Consider the following 17,347-nt stretch of genomic DNA (forward strand, 5'->3'; position numbering starts at 1 on the left):
TCCTGCTGATTTCAAGAAATCATATATGAATATAAGTACATATGTCGATTGGGAATTAGATCACACAGCATAAAACGTTTCGAACTTTAAGTTATGTACCTGACTATACTGATCCGACATTGAAAATTGGCTTGGATTTGATGGCTGAAATGCTTCTTGACTTGAAACAACTTCTTTATCCTTTCCTGTTAAACAATGTGTCATGTTAGTGAGCTTTAATTCAGCGTACATCCAAAACAATAGAAGAATATAACCTAACTAACACTTTGTTTATTTTTCAATCTTACTTTTTGATCGGTTATTCTTCTCCCAAAAGCCTTTTAATCTAGCATTGGAAACGCCTTTTGACCGCATCTTCGTTGGGTCTTTCAAATTGTGTGGTTTATTCGGTGTCTTTTTCTTCTTTGACATTGGCATTTCCTGAGGATTTTTCCCATTCAATATGGCTTCAGATTCGAGTGTTAGTTTCCTTAATGTTTCCAGCACGTTGTTTTCAGCAAGTTCATCACCTTGAGTTAATATGCTGATCCGGTATGCAAATTTATGAACGTGCGTTCGATATATGAGACCACTCAAACAAGTTGTTGTAGTTTGAGAATCTTTCAAATGTTTATAACCATAGTTGTTATATATATCCCTCTTTGCATGAACCAACCACCGCAGTAAAATATATTTATCAGGGATCTTTGTTATATTCTCATGGTTAAGCACTCTTAGAGTGTGAGCACATAATATCCCCATCATTTCAAATTTTTTACAACTGCATGTAATCTCAGAATTACCTTTATCGACCTTAACAATCCACGGTCTGACTGTGTGCTCATTATCTAAGTTTCTAATATAAAATTCTAAATTTGAAGTGGCTGAGCACTCCACAGCAAGACCACACATACCATGTAACAACTCTGCTTCAAACATTGAATATAGCTTCCTCGTATAAACTAAAGCTCCTTGCCTCAACACAGGACTACTTTTTACAGCGAGGACAGTTGCAGACTGTTCAGATTTAAAATCTTCATCTCTCTCATTCTTTCTCCAAGCTTTCATGACATTTTCAAGACCCAAGAAACTCTCAGTGAGGGTGCTTGTTGGCTTAGAGGCATTATGACAAATGTTATTCGTCGACTCACTCCTTTGTGTTGAAAGGATCCCCATCCCAAATATCTCCTTGTTGAAAGCTGTTGACCACTTATGCCTGATATTGTACAAGCTAATAAACCAAACATTCTCATATAGATTTCCTAACACATTCATTGTATGCCAAGTTTCTTCAAACTCCTCCTCAGAATAACACCTAGCTATGCATTTATAAAAAAGCTTGTTGACTTTCTTGGTGCTTACACCACAATATAATTTTGAAGATAATTTCTTGTAAATATGTCATTGACATAATCTATGTCTTGTGTGCGGAAGGCACTCTTCAATGACTCTGACCATTGCTTGATCCTGATCAGTGAATATTGTCATCGGGTGCTTGTTGTTCATAATCCGAATAAATGACTTAAATAGCCACTTGAATGATTCAACTGTTTCATCTGACAATAAGCCAACTCCAAATAGAACGTTATGCCAGTGGTGGTTCACACCAACAATAGGAGCACAACATAAATTGTATTTATTTAATCTATAACTTGTGTCAAATATTATGACATCCCCAAAGCAATAGTAATCAAGTCTGGATATCCTATCACTCCAAAAGAAATTCAGGTCTCATCAATTTGGACGTCTGTCGACACTATTTTTAGTGTGGGGTTTGCCCGTAAGAAGCTGTCGGTCATCAGAATTGAAATCCCGTTGCCCGCTTCGGAAGGACATTTTAAAAATTTTAATTTTGAAAAAGATGGAGTCAAACTGACCCCATAATTTTCATAGTTTAGATGAAAAAGCATTTTACCTCAAATCCTGTATCTATCCCGAAGGATGAACACAAGAATTGAGGGTGAGGCTCGATCAAATAAACTAGAGAAAGTTATGACATCCGTTTGGTCTGCGAAACCAATATATTGGCCGAAAAATTCCCCCATTTAATATAAGGAATTAAATAGGGTTTATATTATGTTGGGTTCGGGAAAAGCTTCTTATAAGGGCAAGCCCCTATAGTTAATTACATCTTAGATAACTGAAGTTACCTAAGAATACTCAAAATAAGTTTTTATAAATGTTTGAGTTATATTTTGATTTTTAAAAATCATTTAAGTGCCAAAAATGATATTTATCTTTAAAAATCAACTTAAGTTACCAAATGAACTCAAAATATTTTGAAATTTTTATGGTGAGTTCTCTAGATGATAAGTAACAGTGGAGATCAAAAATCAAGTCATTTTGTTGTTTGTATTTTTCAAAATAATTATCTTAGTGATTTAGGGTTTGTAAGGATTAGGTCTATTTTGAATGACTTGGCTCATGAGAAATTTTTCCAAAGGCTTTCTGGTCAAAGTAAACCTTCCAAAATTTTCCTAGATTTTTTTAGGGAACATTCTAATTTCCATGATTATTTTAAGAAAATAATGCACATAAATTTGAAAAATATGATTCTCTGTCTAGGGACCTCCTCTGACTTTAGAAAAATCAGGGGATGTTCCTTAAGACAGAGGAAACAACATGCCAAAAATCAAAGCTATGATGAAATGCCTATATACATGGAGAATCAAAAGATTCCTAACCCTAATGGATTTTTAAAAAATCAAACATGCATCAAATGGACATAAAATTTATTCCACATTATTCTGCTCTGTTTACTGAACAAGAGCGTATTTTTATTTTATTTTTTTAATTTTTCTACAACAAGATATGAATTTTTAAAGTTTGGGGTCATTTTTTGATTTTTTAAAATCCATATTTATCTATTTAAACGTGCGGCGCCACATCAACCTACGACGGCTCCGAAGCTCCACCCGGCACGCTCTCATTTGACGTTGTCGTCCACCTCAAAGCTGACTCGACCCGCGGTTTATGTTCTGAAGCGCTGTCCAGCTCGATCTCCTCCATCCATTTGATACAGGCTTGATCAAATGACACCCCATCATCGTCCCCGATAGATTGATCCCATGACCGTCCACACTAAAACCTTAAGATCTCGGCCTAGACTCAACCAAATCACTTTGGGTTTGATCCTATGGACTCGTCTAAGTGAGATGAACACAACCATATAGTAATTATGCAATTAAATTAAGCCTAATCAAATGGAGAATCAAACTAGTCTTGGGAGGGAGAGAATTTTTATACCTTTGCTTTGAGAAGTGAAACTTAGATCAGAGAGTCTCGGCATGTTCGTTGTGATCCAAAGAGGCTAGGGATTGAGTCTCTAGTCTTGGTGTAAGGCCTAGATATGATTTCAATCATGGCCGGATTTGGGTATTGGTCTAGAGCTATGGTAGAGTGTAAAGCGTGCAATACATGAATGAACAGTAGCATGCAAGTGGGCTCCTTTCAGTGTTGTGAAGGTTTGGGTGAGGTTAATTTGAGTTTGATGGACTATGGAGGTGTATTGGGCTTTGTCCTGGTTTCCAGCAAGATTTTGAGCTCAAAATTGAACTTTGACAGTGGAATGGTCCACATGATCAAGGGATATGTTGCGAAGATCTTTCATGAAGGGATGGAGTGGAAATTTTGGGGTTAAGGCCCTCAATTTGGTGAGATTTTGAGACATGGCCAATTTGGGGCAAATTTGGGGCTTTTGGACTTAGGTTGAAATCAAATAAAATTGAGGCCTCACCAAGGCCAATTGAAAGTCAATTTTGATGTATGGGGATGTTATGAAGGTTTTTAAACACAAATTATAGCCAATTAAGTGGGCTATGGGTTCAATTTGGTGGAACCACTCATAGGGCCAAAATCAACTCATAGGGCCAAAATGGGGTTTTCAATTTAGCTCAAAATTGTGTTCAAATCATGGGCTAATTGAGCTTGGATTTAGTCTAAATTAGTCACATCAAGGGTGAATTTGAGTTAGAATTGAAATTGGGGTGAATTGAGACCAATTGGATAGATATTTGGGGTAATTTGGGGAAAATATGGGCCTTTAAAGGGCAATTTGGGGGTTCTGGTCAAAGATGGTCAATTTGGCCAAATTAGGTCATGTAATAGTTGAGAAAAATGAAATTTGGAATATTTGGGAGGTTTTAGAAATTTTTGGGATTTTTTGGAACTTTTGGAATTTTTGGGTAAGGAGGGGTATTTTGGTAATTTGGCCAATTTTGGTGATTTTGGGTAGTTTGGGTGTTTTCAAGTGTTTGAAATAATTTTTGAATCAAGTTGGGTATTTTGGGTAGATTTGGAAATTTTGGCCAAATTTGGGGTCCCAAGGGTATCTTGGTAATTTGGGGGAATTTAGGGGCAAAAGGCTAGGTTGGGTATCTTGGTAGAGTTGGAGTGCCAACCACTATCAATAAGCCATGGACGAATGGAAACCCTCATTTTGGATCCTATATGTAGTGGTCTTAGCTAAACCCTAGCCCAGGGCTAATGGGCTTAGGGGACCACCTACAGGAGTCTCCCAAAAGTATCAAGGGACCAGAGCCTGAGAAATTATGGGTTTAGGGTAGTGAGTGATTGTGAGTGTACGTGATTGTAATTGAGTGCCTTAGCCCTAGACCAACACCCAGGGTCAACCCTAAGGTCTAAGGTCCAGGAGTCCTATGGGTGACTCATCTTGAGCTCCCCCATAGTGACCCCACCTACTAAGTGCTAGAGGTTAGGACCAATATGTGGAACTTCAAGTTGAGTAGAGAAGATTTTGGAATTTCTAATGGTGAAGGTTTCTTGTCTAGTTTTCTAAGAATAGTTAGTAGTAAAGTCCTATGGCTAGACTTTAGGCTACTAAAGAGGAAAAACTAAAACTCAACCAAAAATGAGGTCGATAATCTTAGCACTTTCATAAGATTCGTTTCTTATCTCTTCATGCTCATTCAATTGCAATAATCTTTTCTCACCAGTATCCTTCAAATTTTAATTGAATTCTTATATAGCCCAATATGCTTTATGCTGAAGATTCAACTGGTAAATGACACGCTTTCCCAAATATTAGCCTGTATGGGGACATTCCTATAGAAGTTTTGTATGTAGTACTATAAGCCCACAAAGCATAGTCAATCTTAACTGACCAATCAATTTTGGTTGAATTCACAGATTTTTTCAATATTCTTTTAATTTCATGAATGAATAATTTAGCAAAACCACTTGTCCGAAGATGATAAGTAATAGCAATTCTATGGTTAATATAATATTTTTTTAATAACTTCTCCATTATTACATTTCTAACGTGACTTCCCTCGTTATTTATGATTACTCTTGGCATCCCAAATCTACAAAATATGTTTATTCTTAAAAATTTTGCAGCACTTTGAGCTTTTGCAGCACTTTGAGCATCTTTGCAACACTTTGAGCATCACATCAAGATAAAGCAACAACTCCTATCAATTTGGATACATAGTATACTGCTAACAATATATATAAATTTTTGAAAGATGGTATAAATGGTCTCATGAAATCTAATCCCTAAACATCAAATATCTCAACTTCTAACACATAATTGAGGGGCATCTAATTCCTCCTAAAATTATTGCCTACTCGTTGACATCTATCACATGTTTTGATATAAGCATTAAATATAAGCATTTTTGATATAAGCATTAACATCTCTAAAGATTGTAGGCCAATAAAATCCAGATTGTAAAATTTTGTATATTATTTTATCAACACCACAATGTCCCCTAAAATTAGAATTATGAAATTTTTTGATAATTTCATAAGTTTCTTCTTAAGTTACACATCTTCAAATAATTAGATCATTTCCTTGTTCATCCCAAAAATAAGTCTTAGCTTTAGATAAAAATTTTCTCTTCTGTTGGTATGTCATTCCATAGGGTATAATATCACTAACAATGAAGTTCACAATGTCTGCATACCATGAAACATGCACTCATTAACATTGAACAATTCTTCATCTAAAAAAATGTTCATTAATCTCTTTTTCAAAATAGAGTGGTTTCTCTAATTCAAGCCTGGAGAGATGATCAACAATTTAATTCTCAGCTTCATTTGTATCTACTATTTCAAAGTCAAATTCTTGCAAAAGAAGAATCTATCTTATCAATCTTGGTTTTGCATCACTCTTTCTCATTAAATACTTAATAGCAGAATGATTTGTATGCACAATACATTTAGTTCCAATTAAGTATAATCTAAATTTAATCTAAATTTATACTACAGCTAATAACTCTTTTTCGGTTGTTGTATAATTAGTTTGAGCTTGTTAGTTGTGGTATAATTAATTTAATTAATTTGAGCCTCATTAAGAGTTCTACTAGCATAGTAGAAAACTTTAAAAATTGTATCATGCTTTTGACCTAAAACAGATTCAATAGCATAATCACTAGCATCACACACCAATTCAAAAGGTTTTCCCCAATCTGGTGGAATAATAATTGGTGCAGTGACTAATTTTTGTTTTAATAATTCAAAAGCTCTTAGGCACTCTTTATCAAAATTAAAATTGCATCTTTTTCAAGTAAATGTCATAGAGGCTTAGCAATTTTTAAAAAGTCTTTAATATATTGTCTGTAGAATCCAGCATGTCTTAAAAAACTCCTAATTTCCTTCACACTTTTCACACTTGTTAGGTCACTTGTTAGGTGAGGTAAATTAGTGATCACTTAAATTTTTGCAATGTCTACTTCCATACCATTTTCAAAAATCTGATGTCCCAAAACTATTCCTCTTGCTACCATAACTTGGCATTTTTCTCAATTAAGAACTAAATTTGTTTCTTCATAGCACTTAAAAATTTTTGATAAATGTTCTAAACATGATTTAAATGAAGTTTCAAACATTGAAAAATCATCCATAAATACTTCAATCCCTTTTTCAATTAAAACACAAAAAATAGTCATCATGCATCTTTGAAATGTATTAGGTGCATTACATAAACCAAAGGGCATTCTTCTAAAAGCAAATGTACCATATGGACTGGTAAAAGTTATTTTCTCTTGATCCTCAGGAGCTATTTGTTTTTTATGATAACCATTATATTCATCCGGAAAACAAATATATTTATGTCTAGCTAGTCTATCAGCATTTGATCTAGAAAGGGTAGTGGAAAATGATCTTTTCTATTGGCAAGATTTAATTTTCTATAATCAATGCATATTTGTTATCTTGTGACTTGTCCTATTGGTAATAACTTGTTATATTCATTTAAAGTCACAGTCACTCCTCCTTTCTTAGGAACACAGTGAATCGGGCTAGCTCATGCACTATCTGAAATAGGGTAGGTAATTCTAGAATCTAAACACTTTAAAATTTCTTTCTTAACAACTTCTTCCATAATAAGATTCAATCTCTTTTGAGGATCTGCCCTGGGTTTGCAGTTCTCTTCCATATGAATTTTATGCATACAAATTGAAGGACTAATTTCTTTTATATCAGTAATTGTCCATCCAAAGGCTTTCTCGTAATTCTTTAAAGTTTTAATCAAACTCTCTTCTTCTTCTTCTATATTTAACTTTGAGGAAATTATAACAAGTAATGTAGAGGAATCATCTAAAAAGGAATGTAAATTCAACTCAAGCTCATAAGGTTTTTATATTGATGGACAAAAAGATTTATCTTTTTTCTATTGTGTCCAAAACTTCAAAACTTTCTCAAACAAAATTTGAATCTTTCTTATATAAATCTTCATAGTGATCTAATTCCTCTTCTTGCACATGCTCCAACTCTTTCATTTCATATTTCTCTTCATCAGTTTCTTTGAAGTGGCATTCACTTAAATATCTTATAACAACCATTCTATAGCATTCATCATCTTTAGCTTTTGTAGGTTATTTCATTGATTTGGAAATATTAAAAGTAACAGTTTGATCATTGAGATCATTAACGCGCATTGTTAATTTTCCTTTCTACACATCTATCATTGCTCTTCCTGTGGCTATAAAAGGTCTCCACGAAATGATAAATATCTCCTTATCTTCCACCATATCTAGAATAATGAAATCAACAAGAAAGATAAAATGATCCACTTTCACTACAACATCTTTTATAACTCCTTTAGGATAGGTCATTAAACGATCTGCTAACTGCAGAGTTACAGTAGTAGTGGATATATCTCCTAATCACAATCTTTTAAATATTGATAGTGGCATAAAGTTGATGCTTGCTTCTAAATCACATGAAATTTTTCCATAAAATTTGTCTCCTATTGTACATGGAATTGTAAAACTACCAGGATCTTTATGATTTTCAGGTAGCTTTTTCTGAATTATAGCACTACACTCTTCGCTGAGTTCAACATCTCATTATCTATAAACTTCATTTTCTTATAAAGTATATCCTTCATGAACTTCACATTTTCATAAAATATGTCTCCTATTGCACATGGAATTGTAAAGCTACCAGGATCTTTAATGGATCTTTAAGTTTTTCAAAAAGATTTTCCTGAATCATAGCACTGCACTCCTCACTAATGAAACAGTCTCGTTATCTTTGAAGTTCTTTTTTTTTGTTAAAAATATCTTTCATAAACTTCACATAGCTTGACATTTGTTCTAAGGTTTTAGCAAATAGAATATTAATTATAAGCTTCTTAAAAATTTCCATAAATTTTTAAAATTGTTTATCCAACTTTTGTTGACAGAGCCTTTATGAAAATGGAGGTGGTGGTTTTTTTAAGTCAACCTTAAGTGGAGAAATAGATCTCTCTAAACCTTTCGTAGCACCCTCTTCAGGCTCTTCAAATTTTTTTCTCTCTACTTCAGTCTCCTTTTGAACTCTACCTTCCAATTATCTTCCGCTTCTAAGTTGAATGGCTTTTATTTGCTCTTTATTCTAGACTTTTGGATTTACTTTTGTATTATTAGGAATACTTAATGAATTTTCTATTTGTCTGAATTGATTCTTAATATTTATAATTGTAGCTCCTTGACTTTGTAATTGATTTCTCATTTGTAACACCACTTCTTCTATAGACAACTGCTTCACCTTAAGCTGACAACTGCTTCACCTTAAATTGTGGATTACTATTAAAACCTGGATGATAAGTAGGTCTATAATTATTATTCCGTTGGTTATTCTAGTTTCCAAATGGGTTTACTTGATTGTTTTCCCACTGTTGATTAATACCAATTAAATTATTATTCCAGTTAAAGTTGGGATGGTTCTTCCAACCTGGGTTATAATAATTTGAATATGGGTTATTTTGTTAGTTATTTATTGCATTCAAAGTCTCTAATGATCCTTAAGAATCAACCATTTAGCCTAATGAATTTTCTTCAATCATGAAAATTGGTTGAGAAAAACTCATTTCAAATTGATCTAACTTCCTTGAAATTGCAACAACTTGATTTGACACTTTGATTTGCTAACATTGCAAAAGCATCAGTTTCATTAACATTGGCTTATTTCTTAAGATTTACCCTTTCAGAAGGCCATTGAAAAGTATTTGACGCCATCTCTTCAATTAAAACATAATCGTCATTAAATGGTTTTGACATCAATGAACCACCAGCAGCGGCATCAATAATAGATCTAAGAGATCCAGCTAATCCGTTATAAAATGTTTGAATTATTAATCAATATGGTATAGCATGGAGTGGACACTTTCTTAAGAGTTCTTTAAATCATTCCCATACTTCATAAATAGATTCTTCTTCAAAGTGGCAAAAAGATGTAATATCATTTCTAAGCTTCGCAGTTTTTGATGGTGGAAAATATTTAGCAAGGAATTTCTGCGCTAAATCACTCCAAGTTCTGATGTATTCAGGTGATAATACATGTAGTCATATCTTAGTTTTATCCCTCAGTGAGAAAGTAAATAATCTAAGTTTTGTAGCATCATCTGATACACCATCATATTTAAATGTTGCACACAATTTTTGAAAATTGGCAAGATGTAAATTTGGATCTTCAATTGGTGCTTCCGAGTTTAAGCTCAAATGAATTAGCCACTATAGTGGGTTTTTGAATACTACAATGAATTTCATCCAATGTAGAGTTTTCATAATCTCTTAAAGGTCTAAACTCTTTAGCATTTTGATTATTTTGATTTGCCATTTCTTGAAATTTTTCAAGAATTTTCAATTTTTAAATTTTTTGAATAGTTCTTTCTAATTCAGAATCGTAAGGCACAAGCCCAGTGGAACCTGAACTATGCATACATTACTATAAAATACATAGAATAAAAATAACTATAAAATAAAAATAAAAACACACAAATAAGAATTTTATATAAAAACAACACTACAATATTCCTATTATAAATCTTAAAGTTTAAATATGACTTTTGTAAAAATAGAAATTTTGCTTTCTAAAAACTTTTTGAAAATTTTGTAATTTTCCCCGGCGATGGCACCATTTCTATATAGATTTTTATTGCGTTGTATGCGATTATATGCTTAATTTTCTTAATAATGATTCTTATTTTGGAAGAATGCCAAAAATCTTGATCCAGAGGAAAAACTAGGTAAATTTTCCAATATGAAGCAAAGAAGAATACAATTATAATATTTAAATATGGATACTACGCAAGTATACGTATCATGATCAAGTAATATAGGACTTTTTTATTAAACCCTGAATATTGAACCCATAGAGAAAACTGGCAATATGCACTTCAGAAAATTAGAAAATTTAGATGACAAAAAACTACTTAGAAAAATATTCTTACTTAAACTTAAGATGCTATAATAGGAATAAAAATTTGATGCTTTTTGTAATTTTTGGATTTATGAAAATAAAGTAAGCACTAATTAACTTAACTAAATATTTGTAAGATGAAGGCATTATAAGTAAAATATATTTTTTCGTATCATGAATCGATAATAAGTATAAAAATTTTGCTATAATGTGTTGTGCCAAATAGGAGCAAAAATATACTTTACCCTTACTAGAGATACTATAAAGAACATTGGCTAATCTATAGTTTCAATAGTCTTGAAGACCGGTAAGGTAGGGAAGATACTAGCTCTTAGTTTAGAGTTCCCTCTTCTCCCTTCACCTGGGGGCTAACATCTCGTATCAAAACTTAAAACTATAAATCAAATTGGGTGCTTTAGTCTGTCACTCTAAAGTTCCATAATTCTTCACCCTTAAAAAGTTTATTTTCCTATATATTTGCACTCAACTCCATGAGATCCATTCTCATCCATGAAATCAATATGTGATTCTAACCATTTGTTGACTAATACAATACCATCTTGGATCTTCCATGTTCTCTCAACAGGTATTAACATCTTAATTGGCCAAATCACCAAATCTTGGCCAAATCAAGAAGTAAATGAAGTGCAAGGTTTCAAATCATCACAACTTCTTCCAAGATTGAAATCTCATACTTCACACAACTTCCTTTAAATACTTAATTACATATCATTTTAAGTAAAAAGAAAAAGAAAACTACTCAAAATTCATGGAGAAAACACAACCACACATGAGTTTAAACCTAGAAATCATGCTCACAAACAAGAAATCTAAATTAAAATCAAATGTAGTCATAAAGATAAACACTTATCTCAATTCCTCTCCTCCAAATGTCGTGAAGTTCCTTTGAATTCTCCTTCTTCACTCACAATACAAAACTAACACTCAAAATAAAAAGAAAGTGGTCGGCGGCAGCGACTTTGATGAATGATGGCTTTAATGGCTGACCTCTTCTCTTGATGATCAAAATCTTATTTCATAAAATTCCAAAACGTGTCTTGGTATCTCTTCAAAATGTGTCTTCATTCAATGAATCTTCTAGAAGTTTCGTCTTCCAAAAGCCAATTGAATGAATTTTCGTGTCCATGGGTTATTTCCTACATTTTTACCAAGGGAAAAACCTCTTTAGAAATTCATCTAAATTCAACGAATCATCAAATAACTACTTCTGGGGCTTAAGCGTGGGGTACCTGACGCTTAGGCGCGAGTCTCAGGCGTTTAGGCGCCCCAGTTCAATTTTGCACCTTCATCATTTTTGCTCCAAATTTAACCCTTTTTCACTCCTTTTAGCATTTTTCATCCATTCGATTGTACCTCAAAGAAAAACAAACAAATACCTTTCATTAAAGTGAAAAATCTCAAAAATAGGCATAAAATGTGTATAAAAACACTATATATTTAAGGTGTATCAATAAACAGTAGCAATTTGATTGTTGATATAATACTTTTTAATAAAATTTCCATCATTGCATTCCTAAAATGACTTCTCCCGTCAGTTATGATCACTCTTGGCATCCCAAATCTACAAAATATGTTCATTCTTAGAAACTTTGGAACACTTTGAGCATCACATTGAGGTAAAGCAACAACTTCTAACCATTTGGATACATAGTCTACTCTTAACAATATATATAAATTTTTTAAAGATGGTATAAATGGTCCCATGAAATCTAATCCTCGAATATCAAATATCTAAACTTCTAACACATAATTGAGGGACATCTTATTCCTCCTATAAATATTGCCAACTCGTTGATAATGATCATAAGTTTTGATATAAGCATTAACACTCTAAAGATTGTAGGCTAATAAAATCCAAATTGTAAAATTTTGAATGTTATTTTATCAACACCAAAATGCCCCCAAAATAAAAATTATAAAAATTTTGGATTATTTCATAAGTTTCTTCTAAAGGCACACATCTTCGAATAATAAAATCCTTTCATTGTTTATATAAAAAAGGTCATCCCAAAAATAAGTCTTAGCTTCAGATAAAAATTCATTTTTTGTTGGTATTTCATTCCATGGGATATAATATCACTAATAACAAAGTTTACAATGTCGACATACCATGGAAAACACCACTCATTAACAATGAAAAATTCTTCATCTAGAAAATGTTCATTAATTTCTTTTTCAAAACATAGTAGTTTTTCCAATTCAAGCCTGGACAGATGATCAACATTTTGATTCTTAGCTCCCTTCCTCTCTACTAGCTCAAAGTAAAATTCTTGCAAAAGAAAAATCCATCTTATCAGTCTTGGTTTTGCATCATTCTTTTTCATTAAATATTTACTAATAAATTGATCAGTATGCACAACACATTTAATTACAATTAATTATGATATGAATTTATCAAAAGCTTATACTACAACTAGTAACTCTTTCTCAGTTGTGGTATAATTCATTTAAGCTTCATTAAGAGTTCTATTAAAGTAGTAAATACTTTGAAAATCTTATCATGCTTGTGTCCTAAAACAGCTCCAATAGCATAATCACTGGCTTCACATATCAATTCAAAAGGTTTTCCACAATCTGGTGAAACAATAATTGATGTAATGACTATTTTTTTGTTTAATAACTCAAAATATTTTAGGCACTTCTTATCAAAATTAAAAATTACATCTTTTTCAAGCAAATGGCATGGAGGCTTAGCAATTTTTGAAAAGTCTTTAATATACCGCCTGTAGAATCCAGCATGTCCTAAGAAACTCCTAATTTCCCTTACACTTATTGGGTAAGGTAAATTAGTGATCACTTGAATTTTTGCAGGGTCTACTTTCATACCATTTTCTAATATTTGATGTCATAAAATAATTCCTCCTGCTATCATAAATTGACATTTTTCCCAGTTAAAGGCTAAATTTGTTTCTTCACAGTGCTTAAGAACTTTTGATAAATGTTACGAACATGAGAAGTTCCAAACACTGAAAAATCATCCATAAAAATGTCAATTCCTTTTTCAATTAAATCACAGAAAATAGCCATCATACATCATTGCAATGTAGCAGGGGCATTACATAAATCTAAAGGCATTCTTCTAGAAGCAAATGTACCAGTTTTTTTTCTTTTGTTCCTTACGAGCTAATTATATTTGGTGATAATCAGTATATCCATCCAGAAAATAAAAGTATTTACGCCCAGCTAGTCTATCCAACATTTGATCTAGAACGAGTAGTGGAAAATGATCTTTCCTAGTGGAGAGAATTAATTTTCTATAATCAATGCATATTCACCACCTTGTGACTTGTCTTGTTGGTATTAACTCATTATTTTCAGTTGGTATTAACTCATTTAACTCATTATTTTCATTCATAGTGTCAGTCACTGCTCCTTTCTTAAGAATGCGATGAATCGAACTAACCCATGCACTATCTGAAATATACTAGATAATTCCAGCATCTAACCACTTTAAAATCTCTTGCTTAACAACCTCTTGCTTAACAACCTCTTTCATAATATCTCCTTTGAGAATCATCCCTGGGTTTGCAGTTCTCTTCCATATGAATTCTATGCATAGAAATTGAAGGATTGATTCCTTTTATATCAGTAATTTTTCATTCAAATGCTTTTTTATAACTCATCAAAGTTTTTATTAAACTAATTCTTCTTCAGTAGTTAACTTTGAGGAAATTAATTAACAGCTAATGTTGATGAATCATCTAAAAAGGCACACTTTAAATATTCAAGAAGTAACTTCAAGTCAAGCATAGGAGGTTTTTCAATAGATGAAAAAAAAGATTTATATTTTTCTGTAGTGTTCACAACATCAAAACTTTCTCAAACATAATTTGAATCTTCCTTCTAAAATTCTTTGCTCTTCTTGTAGCTAGGAAAGGTCTCCCCTATATGAACTTCTATCATTGCTCTTCTTGTAGCCAGAAAAGGTCTCCCCAAAATGATAGGTATCTCCTTATCTTCCTCCATATATAGCACAATGAAATCAATAGGAAAGATTAATTGATCCACTTTCACTGAAACATCTTTTATAACTCCTTTAGGATAGGTCATTGAACGATCTGCTAACTGCTGCGTTACAGTAGTAGTGGATATATCTCATAATCCCAATCTTTTAAATATTGATAATGGCATAAGGTTAATGCTTGCACCTAAATCACACAAAGCTTTATCATAAAATATATCTCCTATTACACATGGAATTGTGAAGCTGCCAAGATCTTTAAGTTTTTCAGAAAGCTTTTTTCTGAATCATAGCACTGCACTCCTTACTAAGTGCAACAGTCTTGTTATTTTCAAACTTTTTTTTTTCTGTTAAGAATATCTTTCATAAACTTCACATAGCTTGGCATTTGTTCTATGGTTTTAGCAAATAGAATATTAATTGTAAGCTCCTTAAAAATTTTTTCTAAATTTTTAAAATTATTTATCCAACTTTTGTTGATGGAGCCTTTAAGGAAATGGAGGTGGTCATTTTTCTAAGTCAACTTTAAGTGGAGAAATAGGTCTCTCTAAACCTTTCAGAGCATCCTCTTTAGGCTCTTCAATTTTTTTTCTCTCTACTTCAGTCACTTTTTGAACTCTACCTTCCAATTCTCTTCCGCTTCTAAGTTGAATGGCTTTTACTTGCTCTTTAGTATGGTCTTTTGGATTTACTTCAATATTATTATGAAGTATTCCTTGGGATCTATTACTTAATGAATTTGTTATTTATCTCAATTGATTCTCAATATTTCTAACTGTAGCTTGTTGACTTTGTAACTGATTTCCCATTTGTAACACCACTTCTTCTATAGACATTTTTTTCTCATTAAATTATGGATTACTGTTAAAACCTAGAGGATAGGTAGGTCTATAATTATTATTTTGTTGGTTGTTCCAGTTTCCTAATGGGTTTACTTAGTTGTTCCGTCATTTTTTATTATTACCACTTGAAGTATTATTCCAGTTAAAGTTGGGATGGCTCTTCCAACCTGGGTTTTAATATTTTGAATATGAATTATTCTGCTTGTTATTTATGGCATTCAAAGTTTCTAATGATGCTTGAGAATCTACCATTTGACTTAATGAATCCTCTTCAATCATTGTAACTAGTTGAGAAAAATTCATTCCACATTGGTCTAACTTTCTTGAAATTGCAGCAACTTCTTGAAATTGCAGCAACTTGACAGCAACTTGATTTGCTAACATTGTAAAAGCATCAGCTTCATGAATATTGGTTACTTTTAAGGATTTACCCTTTTAGAATTCCATTGAAAATTATTAGTAGACATCTCTTCAATTAAAGAATAAGCGTCGTGAAATGATTTTGAAATCAATGAACCAGCAAAAGCATCAGATTCATGAATATTAGTTACTTTCTAAGGATTTACCCTTTTAGAATTCCATTGAAAATTAAGTAAACATCTCTTCAATTAAAGCATAAGCGTCATGAAATGATTTTGAAATCAATGAACCACCAGAAGTGACATCGATAATAGATCTAAGCGACCCAGTTAATCCATTATAAGAAGTTTGAATTATTAACCAATATGGCATAGCATGGTATGACACTTTCTCAGTAGTTCTTTAAATTTTTCTCATGCTTCATAATTAGATTCTCTTTTAAACTGACAAAAAGATGTAATATCATTTCTAAACTTCGTCATTTTTTATGGTAGAAAATATTTAGCAAGGAATTTCTGCGCTAAATCACCCCAAGTTCTGATAGAACCATGTGCTAATGAATGTGACCATATCTCATCCTTATCCTTCAGTGAGAAAGAAAGAATTCTAAGTCTTATAGCATCATCTGATACTCCATCATATTTAAATGTAGAACATAATTCTAGAAAATTAGCAAGATGTAAAGCAAGATGTAAATTTGTGTAAATTTGGATCTTAGGTTGGTGCTCCTCAAACTAATTAATTGATATCATTTGGATAATAGCGGTTTTAAGTTCAAAAGAATTAGCCACCACAGCTGGTTTTTTAATACTACAATGAAGTTTATCCACCGTAGGGTTTCCATAATCTCTTAAAAGTCAAAACTCTTGATTAATTTCAACATTTTGATTATTTTGATTTGTCATTTCTTGAAATTTTTTATTCTTTTCATTAATTTTTAATTTTTAATTTTTTCTAATAGTTCTCTCTAATTCATAATCATATGGCACAAGCCCTGTAGAACCTGAACTACGCATACATTACTACGGAACACATAAAATAAAAACACACAAATGAGTACTTTATATAAAAACAACACTACAATATTCTTATAATAAATCTAAGGGTTTAAATAAGACTTCATAAAAATAGAAAGTTGCTTTCTAAAAATTTCTTTAAAAATTTTGTATCTTTCCCAGGACAACTGCACCAAAAATTTGATACCAACTCTTTATATATATGATAATGCATGGTATGCGATTATATTCTTAAATTTTCCTTACTCATAATTCTTACTTGGTAGCGATGCCAAAAACTTGATCACCAACAACAACTAGGCACAAACTTGACTTTGAAGCAAATAAAAATACAATTATTATATTTGAATATGGGATACTAGCAAGTATACATATCTTTATAAAGTAATATAAGACTTTTTGATTAATTTCTGAATATCAAAACCACTGGGAAAACTATAATATGAAATTACAAAATAAAATAAATTAGATTACAAATTCTACTTAGGAAAATATTCTTACTTAAACTCTAGATGCTATAA

General features: G+C 32.0%; 1 protein-coding gene across 1 annotated transcript in view; it reads right to left on the reverse strand.

The window, feature by feature from the left end:
• The window catches only part of LOC110035766 (protein FAR1-RELATED SEQUENCE 1-like), a 4,393-nt gene extending 3,139 nt beyond the window's left edge, over positions 1-1,254 (reverse strand). Inside the window, exons 1-2 of the mRNA XM_020740055.1 lie at positions 288-1,254; positions 100-185 (exon numbers count right to left, since the gene is read on the reverse strand). Coding sequence (XP_020595714.1) covers positions 100-185; positions 288-1,254 — 1,053 coding nt within the window. The remainder of the gene's footprint in view (positions 1-99; positions 186-287) is intronic.
• Between the last annotated feature and the right edge of the window lie 16,093 nt (positions 1,255-17,347).

The sequence above is a fragment of the Phalaenopsis equestris genome, unplaced genomic scaffold (genome assembly GCF_001263595.1).
Source record: "Phalaenopsis equestris unplaced genomic scaffold, ASM126359v1 Scaffold199749, whole genome shotgun sequence".
Taxonomy (NCBI): domain Eukaryota; kingdom Viridiplantae; phylum Streptophyta; class Magnoliopsida; order Asparagales; family Orchidaceae; genus Phalaenopsis; species Phalaenopsis equestris.